This window comes from Symphodus melops (genome assembly GCF_947650265.1).
Source record: "Symphodus melops genome assembly, chromosome: 7".
Lineage (NCBI taxonomy): Eukaryota > Metazoa > Chordata > Actinopteri > Labriformes > Labridae > Symphodus > Symphodus melops.
This window is the reverse complement of record NC_136697.1, coordinates 13,748,859-13,770,289: the sequence shown is the minus strand read 5'-3', so window position 1 is coordinate 13,770,289 and position 21,431 is coordinate 13,748,859. Positions and strand designations below refer to the sequence as shown.

General features: G+C 38.4%; 4 protein-coding genes across 5 annotated transcripts in view; 1 reads left to right on the top strand and 3 right to left on the bottom strand.

Annotated features, from left to right (window-relative positions):
* Positions 1 to 225: 225 nt before the first annotated feature.
* Positions 226 to 2,059, bottom strand: rbp2b (retinol binding protein 2b, cellular). Its single transcript, XM_079347997.1, has 4 exons — positions 1,949 to 2,059; positions 1,378 to 1,556; positions 551 to 652; positions 226 to 397 (listed from the first exon to the last, which is right to left on the bottom strand). Exons 1-4 carry the CDS (start codon positions 2,019 to 2,021, stop codon positions 344 to 346), a joined length of 408 nt encoding a protein of 135 aa, XP_079204123.1. The 5' UTR covers positions 2,022 to 2,059; the 3' UTR covers positions 226 to 343.
* A 2,271-nt stretch (positions 2,060 to 4,330) lies between these two features.
* Positions 4,331 to 7,437, bottom strand: rbp1.1 (retinol binding protein 1, cellular, tandem duplicate 1). Its single transcript, XM_079347998.1, has 4 exons — positions 7,214 to 7,437; positions 6,630 to 6,808; positions 5,975 to 6,076; positions 4,331 to 4,904 (listed from the first exon to the last, which is right to left on the bottom strand). The coding sequence occupies exons 1-4, from the start codon at positions 7,284 to 7,286 to the stop codon at positions 4,854 to 4,856; spliced, it is 405 nt and encodes a 134-aa protein (XP_079204124.1). The 5' UTR covers positions 7,287 to 7,437; the 3' UTR covers positions 4,331 to 4,853.
* A 1,103-nt stretch (positions 7,438 to 8,540) lies between these two features.
* nmnat3 (nicotinamide nucleotide adenylyltransferase 3) lies at positions 8,541 to 16,207 on the bottom strand. The gene is made up of 5 exons (XM_079347352.1): positions 16,103 to 16,207; positions 14,155 to 14,306; positions 12,235 to 12,418; positions 11,066 to 11,148; positions 8,541 to 9,279 (listed from the first exon to the last, which is right to left on the bottom strand). Exons 2-5 carry the CDS (start codon positions 14,264 to 14,266, stop codon positions 8,864 to 8,866), a joined length of 795 nt encoding a protein of 264 aa, XP_079203478.1. The 5' UTR covers positions 14,267 to 14,306; positions 16,103 to 16,207; the 3' UTR covers positions 8,541 to 8,863.
* Positions 16,197 to 21,431, top strand: part of clstn2a (calsyntenin 2a) — a 139,482-nt gene continuing 134,247 nt past the window's right edge. Inside the window, exons 1-2 of one of the 2 annotated variants that reach the window (XM_079347348.1) lie at positions 16,197 to 16,285; positions 19,417 to 19,618. In XM_079347348.1, coding sequence (XP_079203474.1) covers positions 19,546 to 19,618 — 73 coding nt within the window. In that variant the 5' untranslated portion in view covers positions 16,197 to 16,285; positions 19,417 to 19,545. Of the gene's footprint in view, positions 16,295 to 19,416; positions 19,619 to 21,431 lie in introns of both variants that reach the window. The other variant, XM_079347347.1, reaches the window with a different exon arrangement.

Here is a 21,431-nt window from a genome sequence, read left to right as displayed (position 1 = left end):
CGGATATTAAAGATTTATTCTCACATAAGGTTTAGAGCTGTTGTAAATATAGCTCATCTCATGACCAGATTATTCCAGCAGATAGATAAATTAACCACTGCTTTATAAAATACTCAATTTTAATAATGTATATCAGGAAGAAGAGAAATCCAAATAAAATGTAAAATAACTGTTTGACCCATTTTGACCAAGTCTGACCTTTTTATTCACAGACAACACAAGACATTATCTGAATAGCACCTTTATTTTTTCATCTGGTTCATACAGGAAAACATTATTTGAAAAAAATAAAAAAAACCTTATTAACCAAAGTAAATGAAAACAGGAACAGAAATGTAAGCATTCATTCTTTTCTCTTGAAGACTTGAAGACAAACTACATCTTCACAGGTCAGCTCCTGTGGGAGGAAAATTGAGTTGAATTCATAAATAGGAAATTAGAATAATTTTATAATTAAACTGTCATTAATACTTTACAAGCCTATCAATTGATTTTCTAGTTAAGAAATTTCACAAAAATCACATGAACATGTCAGATATAGCCAACCCACCAGGCAGAGTTTGCCTTCCTCGATCCAGTGTTTCCATCCGCGGTTTGACTTTTCTCCTTTCTGTGTGCACACCAGCTTGTCCCCCTCCCAGGTCACCAGACTCTGTAAGACATGATTCAACAACAATGAACAATTACTGTAGTCATACTCATGAACATTTTTTTCTCATTTAGACATATTTCACACTTAATGTTTCTACTTTTGGAGGCTAAAGGTTACTGCCACCATTATTCGTAGGAGGTTAGGATTGTTGTCCTGCTAATGGGTTATAATAAGCAAAGAGTGAAACTGTTTGGTTGAAATTATTGCAATTAATCAATGTGAATATAAAGTTTTAAATTTATTGAACACACACTATCAATACATTGTGATACATGTTGCCTTATTATTGAGGATGATTTCATTTTCAACTCCAGATTTTTCATTCATTTAATTCAACTATTATATTCACATTTTCTATTTACCATCTGACTCAATAATGGCTGCAATGCCTGTAGGTATCATGTAATGTATATTTTTCTGCTGCAATCTATTTGGATTTCAGCAATATTATGAACAACATTGAGGCCTTCTTTTTTCTACTCCAGACATGTTTTTTAATGTCTCTACTCATTGGTATTTAACATAACAGTGCTTATCTCTGTTCATTTCATCATCAGCCATCTGCTGTAGTTTTCAGCCCACAGAGACCACAGACCAATCTTTGCCCCTGGGCACACTTAGATAACCGCAGCCTCATTATCAGCTACAGCAAGACAAAAGAGAAATATTAACTCATTCGATAAATCCTCTTAACCTTCGTATCTCTAAGTTTGAGGTCAACCTACCTTGACATTTCTGTTGTCCAGTCCCTTGGTGTACTCATCAAACTCGACCCCTACGGTGAAGGACAGCTCATAATTCCTTAGGGTGCTCAGTGTTTTGAAGTCAAACTTGTCTCCATCTTGATTGACTACCTTGGTCTGAGATAGGGAGATGGCAATTTTCCTCGTAGCAAAGTCGATATCTAGTACCAGAATAAAAAAAATGTGTGTGAAAATGTGATTTCAAGCTATTTTTGTGGATTAAAAAGGTTCAAGTTGATCCTGAAAATATGGTCTTGATTACCACTCATCATTACTCAAAATGAGGAAGACGGATTTTTAAATCTGACATATAGTTGATTGATACTATGATACTTAAGAGTTGATTGCAAAATTACTGTCATAGTTGCCAACCTTTTGCACTACCTTCAGTTCAGATTAGTAACAATACCAGAAACACTGTTTACCAAAAGATTGAATGAGCATGAAATTGGATGATTATTTTGCATTTGTTGGTCATTCAACCTGTCACATTACTTGCATGACATCAAGACATAAGTAAGAGATCTCAGAGCAAAAATTAAACGTTTCTCACTCAGGACTTTTAAATAATCCTCAAACTTGTCACTGGTCTCAAGTATCCACCTCCCATTGAAGTCTGCAGGCATGCTGGCAACTTACGACACTGCTGTGTAGACTTAAAAAAAGTGCCAGTGTAGGGGAAGACGCAGGGAATGGTCGTGCTTTTAAATGAGTCAGGGGGCACGAGGGCAGAAAACGAATGATAAGTGAGTTTATGGCTTGAAGGGGATTGGTAGGGTCTGTTGTTTTTGAGAAGGGAGGAGGGAAATTCACCCTTTCCGTTTTCACACGATTACTAGGGGAGAAAGGGCATATGTGAGGGTCCACACACACACACACACACACACCCACCCACTCACACACACCACTACACACCAATCACAAGAGCTTTTCTTTATGCACACATGCAGGCACCATACTGCGATGGGCAGTGTTCAATGTGCAGACGTGTACTCTTTGTTTGAACTTCTCTGTACACTGTGCAAGCTCAAAGCAGAAACCATGAACACCCAGCATGAAGGTTAATATAGTTCAAATGCAGTAACAGGATAAAAAAGCGATTTTTTAATATATTTTTAAATGTAACCAATACAAATGTTAAAGAATTTCCCTCTATCTATCTATCTATCTATCTATCTATCTATCTATCTATCTATCTATCTATCTATCTATCTATCTATCTATCTATCTATCTATCTATCTATCTATCTATCTATCTATCTATCTATCTATCTATCTATCTATCTATCTATCTATCTATCTATCTATCTATCATGACAATAATCTATTCTCTCGATGCTGCTTCAATTGCCTTTCTGCAAGCCACATATGTTATACAGAAATGCAAATGCAGAAGAGAAAACTATTTTAAAAAAACTACAGTATCCATAGAAATTGCTATTAAATTATCTGTTAGTATACGCATGACTTACTAGATTCATCTAGTTGGTCTAATGCAAAACTCATTCATGACTGAGTAGTTACATGTATATTTGCGCTCAATTGAACTATGACTACCAATGTTGACACTGGCTGCCAAAAGAAGTTCATGAATGCCACAGTTAACTTGTGTCATGACTTTCAACCTTCGAATAATTATCTGTGGCCATCAATGATTACTTACAGTTGATGCTTATTACATTCCTATAATCGAAAATAATGTAAATAAATGAGCTAATTTTGGTTAGAAATATTAAGGCTTACCCGCATCTAATTAAAATTCAAGATTGGAGGATCTTTCAGTTTGTGACGGTTTTGGTGTCAGCCTGTGAACAAAGCAGTTCTTCTTGTCTTGTGTAGGTAATGTAGATAATAATAGACAATCTGATCCTGATCTCTTTAAACATACAAATTTATCCCTGATGGTGGAAAAGTGGAATAAGTAAAGATTCAACACCTACCCTAAAGCAGCAGTTTAAAACATTACAAATAACTATCAGATGTATCCATTCAAATGGTCTTTTTTGCTTTTGTAGTTCATAAAGAGCCATCAGTATTCATTTCAGTTTGTTTCATAACCAGTTAAGAACTCCTCACACATATCATTTTGAATTGAAATTTAAACTACTCTCTAATACTTTTTGACGTTTACTTTAATGTATATTATACCCTACATAATAAATAAGGGATTTTGGTTTTGGGTTTGCAGGAGTTTTAAACTCATATTTAAAGTGATTAAGGAACATTTCTGTTTTCTGCAGAGCATTGTGAAACCACACTTTTATTTTAATTTCTGCAAATTCATTCATGTCCTGAGCTGTTTCAAATTCTGACAAAAAAGGAAAGTTGTCTAACTGACTCTTGGCATGTTGATCCTTTCTTTTGGTACAAACTTTTCATTGAGAATAAATGCTGATTGTCTCTGGTGCCAAACTTTTGTTTTGACCCTTCACTGAGTGCATAATTTCTTCAAAAAGCTAAAGTCAAGGTAGAGAGGGATCAATAACAATCCCCTGGAGAAGCATGAATAAACAGAGCCTGCAGGTATAAACGCTGGGCAGGTGGCAGGGTATGAATGCACATGAAGAAGAGGGAGACAGAACAGCAGGGTGAGCAGCAGCAGCAGCAGCAGCAGCGAAGAATGAGCAAGTGAGCCGGACAACATATAAAGACTGCCCAATTGGAAATGGTGATGAACAAAGTGAGCTGACAGATTAGCCGATGCAGAGCACAGCAGGGCTGCAGCTGTCTGCCTGAAGTTTTGCAGGCCTCACTTCACTTCCTGAATTTTTGTTTTGTTTTAGTGCATGTCTTGAGAGGCATTTTCAGACAGAAGCGGATTCTAATACCTGGTCTGTTAGTCTGTCAAACTAAAGTAAACATAATTCATTCAAGATTATCTCTATTTTATACAAAACAAGCCTGATAAACGCAACAAGACAAATTACATTATTGTGCACTCTTTTCTTTATTGATTAAATAATTTTCTTTGAATGACGGAGTCCCACAGACATTGGAAGGATAAATATGTACATACCATAACTGATTTCCATCATGCAGACTGAGAGAAGGAGTTTAAAACCTTCAAACGCACTCAAACACTCATCTATTCACTCCAGAGCAATCATTCGAGAGCTTAACTGGGATCAACCCTTTAATTTGTGTACTTGGGCTCTCCTTACTTTCCACATTACTTTTCTATCAAACAAGCTCACCAATGAAATACACTTCAGTAGCAGTATGCATGCATCCAACAGCCTAGAATTTAGTGACAACAAATGATACACGCCTAGACCTACCTTTTATTGTATTGTACATGAATTGATCTAGGCAGAGTAAGTATCTGTAGGACAAAAATACTGATCAGGTTTTTGGACGGAGAAGTATGCATGCCCCAATTGGGATGTTGGATTAGACTGTTGGGATTTTGTGAGAAAATCATAGCTGGGGGCACCATCCAGCTCAGCATAAGAACCAGTTTAGGTCTTCTTGAAGACTTGATGGCTAACAACTCCTGCAGCTCTCAGCTCCTGTAGATAACAGCAAACAAATTTGTGTTTTTAGACAAAGACAGACTCAGAATATAAAGTGAAAAAAAACGTTACAGGTGGATGGCATGATCATAAATACAACCCTCTTTACTAAATCATAGATTCACACACAAAAACACAAGCTTTCAGATTTTGCAACATGTGGGTGGGAGGGGCTTAAGATGGGCCAAGGCAATAAATATGCAGCTCTTTGGAATTTATTGAAGTATTTATTCAGGTATGCTTCCTAACCCTTTTACCTTGAGTGGTTTCCCTGCCACTAGAGGCCACTGTTGCTCTAGATTTAAACCCTTCTCCAGCTCCTCAGAGCTTCCAACTAATTTCACGGGTGCTGATCAAAAAAAATCTGCTGGCATCATTTTAGCAAAAATAATGTGGCAGATTATTTGAGCTTTGCTTTTACAGCAGTAATCACAGAGAGGAAAATCTGATAATGCTGAGCTAATGAAAATGTTAATGCCCAAGTCATTAGTTTAAAGTACTTTCGGAGGCTTTACTTTCATTACGGGCCATGCTGTGAATTTCAAAGAGGAGCTGTTTAAAAAGAAGAAGATAATGAAGTCCTTGTATCTGAGATTTAATTGAAATAGTCAAGATGTTGGAGTCTGAAGATGATGATATGCGCTCAATCAGCAGGAGTCTAAGGATTAGGAGATGAATGAGAAGCAAATCTGGATTGTTTTTCCTCCCACAATCTATATAAAATCATTTTCTTTATTAAAATCTTCAATCAAGGTATTTGTTCGATCCAAGAGGGATTGGCTAAAAAACAAAAAAAACGAACAAAAAAACCCACTACAATTTCCTCCCTAGTTCTCCCGATTTATTTGGCTGTGCATGAGCCACATCCACATACTTGTAAATTCCAAAGATAGTGTGCATGCAACTCACACTGTTATACCTTCTGCAGCAAGAGGGCCAATTTGCAAGTCTGTCACACATAAAAATATATGCACCGCACATATGGTGCTGAGAGGCGTTCTGGATTTGGATTAAAGTGTCCAAATTGCGATCATTACTATTCACATCAGGAGCTGATGTTTTCTCACCAGATGAAGCTCATCTCCGTCCACCCAGTGGGTCCAGCCTCTGCCTTCAATCTCTCCCTTCTGCACACACACCAGCTTGTCTCCCTCCCAGGTGATTGTGGTCTGCATGTCAAAGGTCAAGAAAGACATGTCAATATAATCCAGGCAACACCAGGCCAGGATTTATTTTGTATTTAAGAACATGTGATGGATTTTCCTCTTAAAAATGTGTAGACTCGTTTATATATATGCAGTCTTTCCCCAAACAATCAGCTATAAAAAAGTGATATGGATTTAATCTGCACTCAGACACATGTGACCCTTCCTCTGAGTTTACCCTTAAAAACAGTTTATAGCTTATCTATAATCAGCACACAAAAAAAGTCAAACACTACCACAGATAATCTTACGTTGGTCTCTTCATTGAGGCAAATTGTTAAGAAGTGCTTAAAAATGTTGAGGAAACTTTTTTAATCAGATTGAGACAAAGAGGCCATATTGGAACACATCTTATGCTTGTTACATTCTGCAGAAAAGTGGAAGGGTAACATGTAGCAATGCACTTCCAAGTAAAGACACTGAATGTGTGGTTGAGCAGTTCTGTAAAGTGAAGTTTCACACATCACTATATCTTGTTTTTTTTATCTTATCTTGGTACCTCAGTCTAAATACCCACCATGCATTTCCTGTCGTCCACTCCAGAAAGATCCTCCTCAAACTCTTTGCCCACATGAAAGTCCATGTTGTAGTTTTTGAAAGTGCTGAGGGTTTTGATGACAATGTGGTCCCCCTCATGGACGATTTCCTTGTCAGGCTTTAGCAAGTTGGCGATTTTCCTGATGGCTACATTTACGTCTGCAAAAGGAGCCCCCAAAAAGAAAATGAATTAAAAAAAAATAGGACCATAGGAACAAGGGTTTTTCTTTTTTTTTTTACAAAAAATGCATTTACCTCAGATGAACACGTAGAGATTTATTCTTTTTTTTTAATTGATCTTGTTTATGAATTATGGTTCATGTAGTCATTACCACGAAACAAATTTAAGAAATCGAGCACTGGAACTAATATGCAGAATGCTCCGTTCTGATAAAATAGGAGAAATCAAACAATAATCTAGCTCTCTGCAGTCTCGCTCTACTACAATCTATAGATAAGGCTTTATTAAGAATGAGAGAGTTATACACATCTTTTTAACATCAAATTTCACACATTTTTAACCTTTAAATGTTTGACTGCCACTCTCCTCTGCCACAAACTCACCAAGAGCCTTCATGTACTCCTCAAAGTTATCACTGGAAATCATTTTCCAATATCCATTCAGATCAATGGGCATGTTGACTGTTCTCTGCTGCTGTCCTTACTTGGTGAATGAGGAGGTCTGCTGTAGACGGCTACTGGTGAACGAGTGCAGAACTGGCTATCCAAAGCCTCAATTTGAATGAAACCAACTTTAATCCGATTACCTGCAGGGTCTCATTCTTTTTAGGGGGAAATGCCACTTGCACCTCCCACTTCCCTCCCACTGGTTGACACCACGTAACCCCTTCAATCCCCTCCACACAATGTATGCTGGGAACATGTGGCATGCATGCATAACTTGGAAAACACTTGTGCTCTTGTGTATGTGGGATTAGGGTGAACACTTCCATTATTAAAGAGACACTTACACCGAGCTCCACATGTGGCATATTCATTCTGGCCTTGTTTTATAAAGAGGCACTGTTTTAATCATGGTCAAATCAGGGCCATAATGACGATTCAGAGCCATTCTATTAAAACACTGAACAGCCTATTAATGAGTCTGAAAGGAGCACACAGTGTGGATAATTTTCAAAGTACAAAAGCAGAATCACCTGAACTTAAAATGATCCAACAGCAACAATTAAATAAAGCACAATGGGACTGTCACTGCTTTTGTTTCGCTTAAATAACTCAATTTGATAATCTTTATTTTTCTGCCAGCAAACCCACTGTCTCAATCCCTCCACTAACTGAAAAGACACACACACACACACACGCACACACACAGACGAGACATGCATGCTCATAGCATCTTTCTAAGGGTGCCAGTTCGTATCACTCGCAGCGATGCTTTCACTCTCGTTGGCCTCAGTGAGAATGCATCTCCCTGTCGCTGAGCAACTGTCAAGATTACTTTAAATCCTTCAGTTGAAATGTGCATCACGAAAGTGTCCAAAAGTCTTTCAAGCACTTTGTAAATGTGTTTGTTTTGTTCAGTTTCTTGCAGTGACGCTGTGTGTGGATGATAATGTGAAACTAAAAGAGCCACACTTAACCGCTGTCAGGAGGCTTCTGCAGAGTAAAAAGACAAAGAACGTAAAACAGGATTAAGTTTGCTACAATTAAAAATGTAATGTATCGGGCGTTCTGGTAAGTGCACATCCTTTCACAGAAACAAGGCAGAATGCAGGATTTCTCAATCAAAAGCACAAGGCTCCTTAACATTGTGATGGATTTATGCACCTTATACCATGTTTCACAAACTGTCTGAATATTAAGTCTACATTAAGTGTAGAGAGAGAATTTTTTTCATGATTTGGAAAGAACAAAAAACAGACAGAAAACCTTAAATATACAGGATTTTATTTGAATGTATGGAACTTTGCAATGATTGATGTTAAAAATTATGAAAAAAAAACTTTCATATGCTGGTACAAAGACGGGGCTCAGATTTTGCACTCTTCGCGGGTGTTATTTAAAATAAGCCATCTACCTGTTTAGATGTTTCTAACTGAAATCAGGTGAATTTTGTTTTTTGGCAGATTATTATTTCTTTATAGATGCTTGAAGCTTGTGCACATTTCAACAGAGCTTCCCATCCCTCAAGAGAAGCACTGAGCTGTGGGTGATTTCACACATCAAGGTCTCCCATGATCAGCCTTCTATCTATCAGTCATCCAGACTCTTCACAGGCTGTTGTGCTTGTTTGGCGAGCGGCCTCAGCACCGTGCCCTCGTTTGTCCTCTCGCTGTCCTCCGTGTAGAGGTTATGCTGGTGAATATAATCTATCACAGAATCTGGGATCAGGTACTTCACGCTCAGACCACGTCTAAGAGCTCGTCGGACCTCGGTAGCGCTTGTTTCATTCCTTACCCACTCCCTCACCAGGAATATGTTTTGACTGTGGCGGGAGAGTGTGTCTGATTCGTGCACGGCTCGCTCGGGTTGAAGACCCCCTCGACCAACACAGACAAGGCCGAAACGTCCGGCCACCTCCTCCACGTGGTCGCTCTGCCAAAGGCCTGGGATCTTAAAGGTGTCGAGGAAGTCAGCTCCGCAGAGGAGCTTCAGCTGGGGGCGGGGGCCTAAATGAAGAGGAGGATATGATGGAGAAGAGGAAGACTGTGTACCTCCTTACTGAGCTTTCCTTAAACGTTTTACTACAGACAGGATCAAACATGGCATGACAGATGTTCTACTACACAAAGGCTGCATTAAATAAAGGTGCCAAGATGTCAGTCATTTTAAAAAAACTCTAAAGCTAATGAAAGAGGTTTTTAAACAGTGGGGGACAGAACTACTGCTTTATTCATTTAAAGAAAGCTTATAAAAAACAAACATACATTAACAAAGACAACTAAGTGAAAACACAGGGCAATCTTCATCTCAGTCTGTTGACTCCTTTATCTTCAGAGTATCTTTCACCTGTACTATTGAGGCTTTCTAATGTTTGCCACCACTGCTTTTCTTCAGATTAGTTTGAGACAAAATTTGTATTCTGTCACACATCTACTGGATTGAAATTTTAGTTAAAATTATGTGTTTTTTTTCTGTGAGTGGTGTTTGCCAACAGGCAGGTTTGCAATCAAGCAGAAAAAAAAAAAAAAAAGCTACTGAAGAGTGCCGATACTGTTGAAAAAATGTTCAGAAACAATTTCAAAACACTGGAGGCACAGGTGTTGTGAATGTTAAGGAAAGACGACGAAGTGAAAATATGAAGTCTGGAGCAGGTAGGCGGAGTAGACCTGACTTATTTTATAATAATTAGCAAACTCAGACATTCAAAGCCAATCACAGAAACACTTATGAAACAACTAGTTCAACATTTCTGTTGGAAAAATTAACTTTTATGTGGAAAAATTAAAGCCTTGAGCTCAAAGGGAAAAATAGATATACAATAATTACAGACATGCTCTGTTACTTTTCCTCATAACTCATCGCTGTTTTTGTGTTTTTTGTTTTTTTTTGTTAAGTTCTGGTCATAGACACTGTATTTATAGGGGTGAGTATTGGAGTGCAGGCTGTTGTACACATTGTGAAAATAAGATAATGCGGCGTAAAAAAACAAAACAAACGTTCTTTTGTGCCAAATAATCTTTGTGAACAAAACATTTAAATAAATTAGTTTTAAAAAAATCATAAAATAAATATATTTATATTTTCTTTTACAATTCATGAATAACCCTAGAAAGTTAGTTAGCTAGTTTAAGTGCAGGCACATTTTACAAGTTCAACGAAAAACCTCAAACCAAACTCCAGTTTAAAATGTGATTAAAAATATGGCTGTTACTGTCTCGTAACAAGGAGTCAAAAGGCCACAAAAGGGAACTTTAGAGGGTGCATTTAAGCACAATAATTCAAACTTTATAAAGCTAGCATAGCATGCAACATATTCAAATGTTAAAATGTGGATGATGGTATGCAGATTTACAGTTTACAATATACGTACTTTAAGTGTTAGCATGCTAACATGCTCAAAATGACAAAGTCAACAGGCTAGTTGTCTGCAGATACACTGTTAACCTTGTTCATACCTTTTTTTTAAGTTTGCAAGTAAACATCTGATAACAAGCAGTAACTCTAGTGTAACCAACAGCATTGGACAAAGTCAAGAAATGACCTGCTGCTTTCTTTTAAGGACGCATGAGGGGTCACAATGGCTCTAGGATTCACCTGGCTGAGAACACGACAGTTTGTAGAATCTTTAAAGGTTCAGCTGTTGCATTATTTTTTTTATCTCTATTACTGTATATTTGGACCAAACCAGTGGACCAACCAGCCAACACCATGACCAGCCATTCAAACATGAGAAGAAATCCATTCAAACACAAATCCACAAATCCTAAATTCACAACATTAAGACGTTCTTACTTGAGAGGGAAATGGAATTTCTATTGAAGTCGTCTTGCTCAATTTGCTCTTCACACTCCTTCAGAATACGCCCAAAATGATACCTGCCCAACGGACATATGAGATATACAGAAAGGCTGAGAAATGATGCTTTATACTTTCATATTTATGATATTATACATGCCAAAAAAGTTCCTTAATTTCTATTTTCATATTGAATATGTCTCCATTGTAACCACTAACTCATTGTTGTACATTTATCTTACTCTGTCACTTAAAGTCATTATGTTTTCAATTTAAACATCATGTCAACAAAGCTTCATGAAACCATCTGAAATAGTTACATATAATAATCCACAAGTTACAAAGGAACATTTAAGAGAGATGTATGAAAAACGTCTCTGTGTTCATGTTAAGCCTCTTAAAGATGTGTGAGTCCATTTGCGTGTGCAGGTCCTGCATTAGAGAGTGAGGTTACGTGTGACACGGCTTCATCAACGCCTCAGGACAAGAGGCCATTTCATGCCTTTATAATCACCCATGTTGCACAAACATGCGGGGGCTGGCTGGGGTGCACTCATGAGGGGCTTTGTCAGCAGTGTGGGGAAGGAGGAGAGTGAAATATGGAAGACACTTTTTTCAAATAGTCTTAAATGTTCAACTGCACGCAGAGTGTGTGTGAAATATATGATTAATTACCTCGGGGAAAACCCAAATAAATCCAATCTGCAAATACATTTCCTATTTCTGCTCTGGAAACTTCTGCAATAGTGAGATATTCATAAATTATTCACATTGACTCTGGTGCCTCTTTAACCCCCTATGTGTCCAGACAGCCCTTTGCATCTCAACAAATCCAACTCAGCCAATGAATTTAGCAGCTTGTGCCCCTGATTTCACCTCATGAAAGTCCAGACCTGACGTGGCTCCTGTCTGGTCTGGCAACTTGGAGCTTGTCATTGAGACTCAGGGAGCCTGGCAACACTCTGTTAAATAATTGGTTGAGGTTGGCACGCAGCAGGATGGATGGAGGAGAAGCCAAGCAGAGCACATCTCCCAGAACTCTGCTGGTGCCGGTTCTGTAGTAAAACTAGGTCGCATCAGAAGAAAAACAAATTCTCCTCTTTGTTTTGCCTTGTTGTCTAAAAGGATCACTTTTAACCCTGATGGTGATCTGATATGTGTTATACCTCATGGTTACCACAGTCTCTGTCCAGTCTGGCTGTTGGCTCTCCCATTCATCAACTGTGACCCAGTTTGAGCTCTGCAGCGCCAACTTTGCCATCGCAATTCTGTGCTTAGCCAGTACCAGGCCTCGCTTTCCATAACCGTCACTCACTGGAGACACGATGCCACCCACCACCTGGTACTGGCCTGAGGGGAAGAGAGGATCAAAACATATTTTTTGGGTCATGTCAGACGATACAAAAATGGAATATGAATCAGTAGATAGAGTCATCTCATAGAAATACGGATGCTCCTTTATCAGTACTTTTCTAGATCCAACATTTCAGAACAATCGTTTAAACAGAGTGATAAAGGCGCTTGAAAACAACATAGTAATAAACAACTCATGTTGTGATGTTTGTTAATTAAATTCGTTTAGAAACTGCTTTAATCAATGGGTTACTGAAGTATTAACAGAATCTGCATTTTTGCTGGAGAATCTAGTAATAAAAAGTGTTTACCATACTTTGTAAAAAACAGATTTGCAACTAAAGCCAAAACATTCTGACATGATAAAAGCTGAATTCTGACACCCTGGAATCAGTCACCTGATTGGTGAGTTGTGAGGGGTCAACTGGAAACTCTAAGAGCATTATTTATTTATGTTCCTGCTCACTCAAACACTCTTCTGTGCATGCATTCATAAAGTACCTTAGAGAGAGCTGACTCAGGGGCGGTAATGCTCTGAAGGTATAACGGTGTCATTATGAACATGTGACTCGGCAGCTCTCATACTAAGAGCCGCTTTAGAAGTAAATTGGCCAGGTTTTAGCTCAGCGCCTGTGTCTGCTGACACGAGTGTTACATACAACTGAGTGGCCACACATGTCAAGAAACATAGCTGAGGGCGAATGAGCTTTAAGTTCAAACAAGAAGAGTACAAAGGAAGTGCAAATTAGGTGTGCAGCAGAGGCGGCTGGTCAACAGAAGCCGCTCGGGAACCGCCCACCTACCCCGCACGAAGAGAATGACAGACCTTCAATGAGTAAGAGCATTCAAAATAATTATATTTTATACATGAACAATATCAAAATGGGGACATGTTTCTTGTGTAGTTATTGAGTAAATCTGCAATAAAAATTAGGATTTAAAACATTCTACCAGTCTAAATTTCTTTTTGGTGTTTGGTGATAGGTTTCCAGTATTCTGGGAGAAGGACATTATTGACTCATGTAATAAGTTGCATTATGCACTTTTGCTCCTCTTCAATACAAGAGATAGGAGCTTCGTGCTTGAAAAAGTGCTCTTGGATGCATTACACACCACCGCCCGAACGTAGGCAGCAGAGGGATATGTCCCATCAGCTGAGACGTAAAGAACAAGGGTGCGTTTGGATTGTCCCTCCTGTCTCTTTTCACTTAACGCCGGCAGCATTTTAGTGGCAGCCATGATAACAGTGGTTTGAATTTTCTAAAGGTAAAGGAAAGGTGGGTAAAGGCTCTGTTTAAAACCTCTTTTAGCATAGGAACATTGGGCCATCCTGGTGAGAGGAGAAAGTGCCGCCCCACAATTCCTTGCAGCTGCAACTTTTAAAGCGACTCGCACATCCGACTGTTCATGGAAACTAACGATCTGTTTGAGGAAATGTGGAAACAATCTGCATTTAGCATAGGATAGCCAAGTGGTTATGCCGCACACCCAATGTAAAGAGGCTATAGTCCTGCTGTGGGTTCAAATCCAACCTGCTGCATGTCTTCTATCACTCTCTCCTCACACTCTCTTCAGCTGTCCAATAAAGTTGAAAATGATATAATACAACTTTAGAAAAAAAGAATATCAGATGGTGGGCCTTTTTTTAAAAGCTTTGATTTTACAGGGCATCTGCAAAGTCAAATAAACACACAAACAAATCTGACACAGCATCTGTGAGGTCTGGATCTGACCTGTGCTGTGCATGTGGTCTCTGGCCAGTTCAAACAGCCTCATGTGCTGGTTGGTGATGGGATTAAAGGAGCCGCAGGCTAGCAGGACCAGTGGCACACGGCGAGTCGCCATACCTGCTTTAACCACCCAAGTGACGTCACTGTTGAAGAACCTTGGAGGTAAAACAGAAGACAATGTTCGATAAAGAAAAAGATGAAGGTATGACTCGAATGTTAAATTTAGGATTTCTAACACTGACTCAGGAGAATATGAATACATGAAATATAATATATATATATATATATATATAATATAATATAATGAGAACTGGAAAGTAAAAGCAGGTAAAGATATTCCTCTGCCAGAAGTTTCTACAGGGAGCTGTGCAGAGAAGTTTTACGCATCTGAAAGTCAGTCTGTAATTACAAATAAATCAGCTAAGGTTTGCCTCAGTTGCATTAATCAAAACAAACTATTTGTCATTTGGTGGTACTTTTTTATTATTATCATACTCAGCCCATTTATCACTGGGACACCTAAATAATTCACATACAACAACAATAAATATGGAGGGGCCGGTAGCGCAGTGGCAGCGCATGTGTCCCCACGTATGGAGGCTAACAGTCCTCACACAGACGGCCCGGGCTCGACTCTGGCCTGTGGCTTCTTTCTCACATGTCGATCCCCTCTCTCCCTCCCTGATTTCCGACCCTATCCACTCCCCCCACGCCACGCCTTATTAAGGCAAAAGGCCAAAAACATATCTAAAAAAACCCAAGAACAAATATGGTGGCACTTTGCCACAGTCAGACACCAGAAGTAAGTAAACACTGACTGCAGTGTTATTTTGCTTTACTGTGAACCAAGCCTGGGCCCTGGACCAATCCGTTAACACTTCAGATGCAAATATGATTGAATAAAACCAGGCCATGAAGCAGGTACACAGTTATTAAAAAAAAAGCAATAAACTTAACTTGTTTTTAAGGGGAACACAGTATAATACCTTAACTCTGTAACGTGTTTCCAATTACTTTATGTATTGAATTGTGCTCTGTAAATAAACTTCACCAAAATGTGATTCCCCCATTAAGCGCTGTCATGTTACCACCAGATTTTAAGATACATATCCATATATCTGCTCGTGTTTTTTTAAGAGACATGACTAGATTAGTTCATTTTTCTTTATAACTTCCAGAGCAGCTTTTTCAAATAACCAGACTATCTCGTGTGCTATGTTACGTTTTAATGGATTTACCAATTTAACCTATAAACCTATTGAAGTCTAAAGATCTGAAGATCTAACGTGTGGGCTCAATGTTTGAAAGGTTTGATAACGATTAGCACTACTCACCACTGCACATCTTATTTAGTGTTGTACATTAGTCTTTAATTACATGTTTATATTGTTTAGCTAGTTGTTCATATTTGATGTTTACATCATACCTGACCAATAGAGCTGATTCTGATCATAAGGTCCAAAAGAAACCAAATGCATTTTTTAAAATCTATAGACTTCTGTCTTTTAACGTCGTGTGATAACGCAGCAAATGACATTTCAAAAATGCATTGATGGAGATGATCTTTTTTTTCATGGAAACTGTCTGCAGGAAACTTTATTAGTGAAAACAAACAGTCCAGTGATGGCAGTTGCGTGCTGAAAACACGACAACACAGACAGTCATCTGTTCTGCAGTACAAATAAGCTCAAACGTTCAGTTGCATTTAGACTTAAAAACTACGACTTATCAGTAAGAGGACAGCATACAAATACCATTAATGCTTCATCAACGAAGTCTTGACATTGAAGAAGCGGACACGATTAATTAGCCGAGCAAAACTGAACGACGTACAGAGCGACAAACACACATTTATAACACTGCTTGAATGACATGAACAGTATTTGATTTACACTGTCTAATTATACATATGGTAACATTTAAAACTATATATTTCAATTGATTTGATTACCTTCTTTTCACATTGTTGCTTTTTGCTCAGTGTGTTACACTTTTTACACTCCCCCGCTCGTACCGTAACGCTCGATGGTTCCTCTCAGAGAAACTGGCTCAACAGCGCCCACTGCTGGACGACGCCTACTCCGAGTGAAAGTGAAGGAGCTCTCCGTGGTGCTGACATGCAGAGGACAGACTGGTAAGGCTGGTAAGTCTCTGTAATAACACATAGGCTACAGTAGCCAAGAGTTTGAGTCTCACATGTTCTTGAGAAAGTTTCATTCGAGCAAAACAAATGCTTTAATCAGTAGCTGACCTTTACAGAAGTGAGGCATCAAACACCTACATGCTCTTGGTAACCTTTCTCTCCGTTGTTGCTAACTGCTTGTCAGTCGAAAAGGAGAAGCTTTGTTGAGCCCTAATTGACTGTGCCGTGCAGCAGACAGCAAATCAAGAAATTGATGTACTGGTAATGTATGTTTTCTACTTACCCTGCTTTGAGAAAGTCGGACAAGAATAAAATGAATATCAAGGTTCAAGAAAGAATACACATTGCATGTTTACATAATCCTCAGTTAAAGGTTAGCATTTCTTCAAAGTGTGCTTGTTAAGATAAAAAAAAGAGTTCTTATAGGAGGAATCTGTCTCTAATTAATCCTTCTATATATTAAAAAGATAATTCATACAAAAGTAATTTAACTTTTTAATCATCTATAATTTGTGAACTGTTATGGCTTACTGGAGAACAGAAATGCTCATAAAAGTATATAAAAAACAACCAGTTTACCACATGAGCAATAAAAAACACAAAATCTTATGTTCTTTGTGGTTAAAATGAAAATTAAGTGTCATCTAACTCCTAATGATTTTTGCATTTAAGCTTAGACCAAGGGTAGAAGGACAATCTGCTGATTGCACAATCTTTCATGTGTTGCTGCTCTGCTGCAACTTAGTTGCCACAACAGCCAATTGGGAGTGTGTGTGTGTACAATCAACTGTACGTGCATGTAAATGTGGTCTTGCATGTGTTTGTCTGCATGTGTATATGCACTGTATCTTTGTTATCCTCTTAACTCACTTGAGGTCTGCCCTCACTCCCTCTCTCTAATCCCCGAACACACACCCACACCCAGTAGAAGACGAAGCACGGGGGAATAATTGAGGAACATATGGGCGTTAGAGAAAACCAGTGATTGTGCCACAGGGTAAAAACTGAAAGAATCAAATCTGTGAGGGGGAGGATGGCTGAGCTGTTCGGGTTCTTGTTAGGAGGATACAGTTTGAAAAAGAAAACAGCTTTCTGTGGCAGCTGTTTTAGTTGATTATGAAAGCTGTAAGAAATATGCTCTTGATGTTTCTTCAAAATTAGGGATCTTTCTCTTAAAATGTTCAAAGTAAGTTAGCAGGCAGTTAATGTAGGGGATCTGAAAATAGACAATTAAGAATTCACATCACTAACTTATCTGTCTATAACCTGCAGGTCAGCATCAACAACATGCGGCTACGGATGTAAGAGGACATCTCATTGTGTATCTTTTATCATTACGACACTGAGCAAAATAAATTGTCATGGCAATATTATTTTATAAAATAAGTTACTTATTTGTGTGAATTATTAAAAATTCAACATCTTCTTGATGTTATACAATTAAAATTGTAAAGCTAAAAAAAGAAAGAAGGAATGGCTGAATGGTTGAAATAGTCTCAATTAGTAATTACAAACATTTCAGCTTATTTTGAGTGTCACTAGTGAAAAAGTTTGATAAACTAGGTATAAAGCCTTTTCATGTTTCAATTATTGTTCCCTGTGTGGACATTGCCAGGGTGATGTTGCCTGGCTTAGTTGGCAGCGTTGTCTCTCAACCAGAAGGTTTCCCAGCCCCTGCGAGCAACATGTTCGATGTGTCCTTGGGCAAGACACTTAACCCCAAACTCATACGCGTATGAACGTGTATGACAGAAGGGAGGGAGCTTTTTCTGATTGATGGTCAATAAACATAGCAACCAGTGCCATCTGTGTGTGAATGGGTTGGTGTGACATACGGTTTAAAAATGCTTTGAGTAGTCAGAAGACTAGAAAGTGCTATATAAGCTCAAGTCCATTTGCATTGGAATTCAATTGAATTAAAAAAAAAATCGTTTATCCACTGGGGACATTTCTGGGCACACAGAGCTGTAGATGAACAAAACTGCAAGTATACTAAAATTTAAAATGTACAAACATTTTACCAATGATAAAGTGTCAACAAACGAATAAAGAGTCAAAATGTACAAAAGTCAAAAATACAAAATTACAAAGTTAAATAAAAAACGGGATAAGTGGATTGTGATCAGACTTAATATGTAAACAGTCTATGCAGTAGTGAACAGCTGTAAACAGAACAGCAGTAACAGGAAATACATAGGAACAGAGCTGTATGCAAGCAGACAGACTCTAAATAATAAAGTGATAGTGGTGCATGTCAGGTAATAGAACAACAGACTGAATATATACTAGATCTATGTACAAAAAATAAATACTGAAAGAAAAAGGTGACCATAGTGCAATGAGTGGATTAGATATGAAAACTGATCTAAAATGGAATAAAGTGGAGTAGTGCATGAAGACCAGATAAAGCATTAGGCGGTTAAGGTGCATGGCATGAGGAAAATGTTATTATTGTTAATTTGATGCTCTCACTCAGTCATTACTTCAGTTTCAGCTGTTTGTGAGCTGCTGGTGTTCTAACTTGCCTTAGCATGGGGTTTATGGAAATGATTAAATATGTACAGCTGCATTCCTTAGGGGAAAGCAGTCAGTGGTAGCTAATTCTCAGTTGAGGCAGCAATTTCCTGGGTTGTAAAAATCTTTTTTTCCCCATACTTAGCACCTACCAATACATTTACAATCATCTTAAAGAGACGTCCCTCCATACATCCACACCTCTCCAACACTTGGTACCTCTCTCTCTCTCTCTCTCTCTCTCTCTCTCTCTCTCTCTCTCTCTCTCTCTGACAACAAATTTGTCAAGCGTACCAAAAGAAACCAGATTCATTTGCTCAAAAAGTTGTTTTCATCTTCAGCATAAAATTATACAGCGTGTCATGCTTACGATTAATCTGTTTTTTTGCGCACTAATGATCAATTGAGAGAATGTATGCGTTTTTAGAAAACAAAAAAACCCGTCAGTTTTCACTTTACATGAATAAAGATAATTTTGGTACGTCTTTCAACATAAATCAATTTTAATAGTTGACTTTATTTTATTGTGAAAGCCGCACACCGGATATAATGTTTTATTGGCGCTATTTAATCGTCAGCGTTTCTCTCTCTCTCTGTTACAACACCAGCTGACTGTCTCTCTATCCACCGACTACACGTCGCGCGCACAGGCACTGGACAAGATCCTCGCGCGCGTAAGGACATCCAGGATTTCTGAAGAGGGGACTGCGAGACATCAGCCACACAGCTCGACCACCATGGAGACACTCAGAGTCCCTGTTTTGCTGTTTTGGCTCATGTGGGGCCACTCCTGCGCTGTCGGAGGAAAAGGTAGGAACATGATAAAGAAAGATGTGTAAATGAATGTAGTTGGCAGCGGAATGTTTCTCCGCTTTATCGAGTCTGAGTTGTACAAGTTCCCAAGAGGAGCCTTTAGAAAACTTGGTTGGCATTTAGGTTATCTCTTGTCTGACTCCAGCTAAGTTGAAGCTAAACCTGTTTTTGTTCTGGTGAATTTTTGACTATTTAGTAAAAGTTCAGGTGATGGCGAAAAGGACATGTATTCAGTTTGGAGGGAAATGACAATGTCTAATGTTGCAGGTTGTCTTGTCGTGTTGGTGAAATAAACTTAAATAACTTAAATAACTGCTAATATAGACTTAAGATCTGCAAAAATATTATTTGTTTTACTACATTTAGATTTGATGTATTGTTTGATTGGTTTAGGCTATGGATGACAGAACTAAATAACGTATTTAAGGAGTGCTCACACTTTAAAACCTCCAGAGATGTAATTTATACACAAGGAAACAATCATGATAATCACTGATTTGATCAAATGTATGGCATAAAAATGTCAAAAACACCAACTGTTATTTTCTTAAACTATGAAAAACATGCACGTTAAAAAAAACCCCGTTTTGTATAGACTAATAACAAAATAATCCTGATGATTAATCTTACTACCTTAATGATGAACTCTTAACAAATTCAACATGACTTCACATGTTATCAAGTAACACCCTCAAAGGTGATTTGAAGCCTCATGTCTTAGAGACAACCTTACATGACCCAGCTGCTTTGATATGTAAATTGGTTATTACCAAAGGGAGAACATTTATTGAATATGTCAAGGGTAAAGTTTCTACTTCTGACTGTTTGTTTGACCCGTTATGTGAGGGTGCTTTCTGTCTACGGTGTCATCTTAAAGCGTTTTTGGTGATCATCCGTAATCTCACCGCGGTTTATTCAGCCTAATCCTCACCCTGTGATACCCTTACATCTTCCTCTCGCTGACTCTCTTTTACACGCACACACACACACACACACACACACACACACACACGCGCACACACACACACACGCACACACACACACACACACACACACACACACACACACACACACACACACACACACACACACACAGCATTGACTGGTTGTGCCTGTAAGGGCAGCAGCGGTTTACAGTGGTATTAATTGGGTCTCCAGAGTGAGAGTGCAGGGCTGACTTTCTGTTTGCAGTCAACCAAACATTATCATTTCTTTCCTGTTTAAAAGAGACCTTCATGTGGCTGTGAGCTTTTGGGAAGTCTAACTAGCACTAGACTTAATTCAGAAAAGTGTTTTTTTTTCTTTCATGATTTTTAATGAATCATCCAAGTGCCAAAGGTGAATGTGATAAATCAACCACGCTTTGCATAATCTTGAGTATATTATGCAACCAAACATCTTATGAACTGGCTGGATTTGCTTTGACCCCATTAAAAAAAAAATTGTAATTCCCTTAAATTTGATAAAAACTTGGTATTGTTACAGCTACTATATTTCCATTTTAAAAAGGAACAGATCAAGGCCGCTGTGTGCTGGAGTGTTTGCTCACTGCAGGAGAGACAGAGAGGGAGTTTTTTTGTGTGTAGATCTTTCCAAGCTCTACAAGCTCAGCAGAATACAATATATAGTATATCAGACAAAGGCTTGCTGCAGAACACCTTTACATAAGAAGTTAGAAAGGCCAGAGCAGACTAATGTGAACACAGGAATGAGAGGATGCGAGGGGCACTGCAAGAGAAATGAAGGAATGAAAAAGGAAAACAAGATCAGATTCATGGGTGTCTTTTCAGCTGCATTTTTTTTTCTTGCC

Coding starts and splice junctions, on each gene's coding strand:
- rbp1.1 (XM_079347998.1), bottom strand. CDS start 7,286: ATGCCCATTGATCTGAATGGATATTGGAAAATGATTTCCAGTGATAAC. Junction 6,809..7,213: donor GGAGTACATGAAGGCTCTTG/GTGAGTTTGTGG, acceptor CTCCTTTTGCAG/ACGTAAATGTAGCCATCAGG. Junction 6,077..6,629: donor TGGACGACAGGAAATGCATG/GTGGGTATTTAG, acceptor TTTGACATGCAG/ACCACAATCACCTGGGAGGG.
- rbp2b (XM_079347997.1), bottom strand. CDS start 2,021: ATGCCTGCAGACTTCAATGGGAGGTGGATACTTGAGACCAGTGACAAG. Junction 653..1,377: donor TGGACAACAGAAATGTCAAG/GTAGGTTGACCT, acceptor CATGTCTTACAG/AGTCTGGTGACCTGGGAGGG. Junction 398..550: donor AGGAAGGCAAACTCTGCCTG/GTGGGTTGGCTA, acceptor TTCCTCCCACAG/GAGCTGACCTGTGAAGATGT.
- nmnat3 (XM_079347352.1), bottom strand. CDS start 14,266: ATGGCGACTCGCCGTGTGCCACTGGTCCTGCTAGCCTGCGGCTCCTTT. Junction 11,149..12,234: donor GAGACTGTGGTAACCATGAG/GTATAACACATA, acceptor TCCGTTGGGCAG/GTATCATTTTGGGCGTATTC. Junction 9,280..11,065: donor AAATTCCATTTCCCTCTCAA/GTAAGAACGTCT, acceptor CTCTTCATTTAG/GCCCCCGCCCCCAGCTGAAG.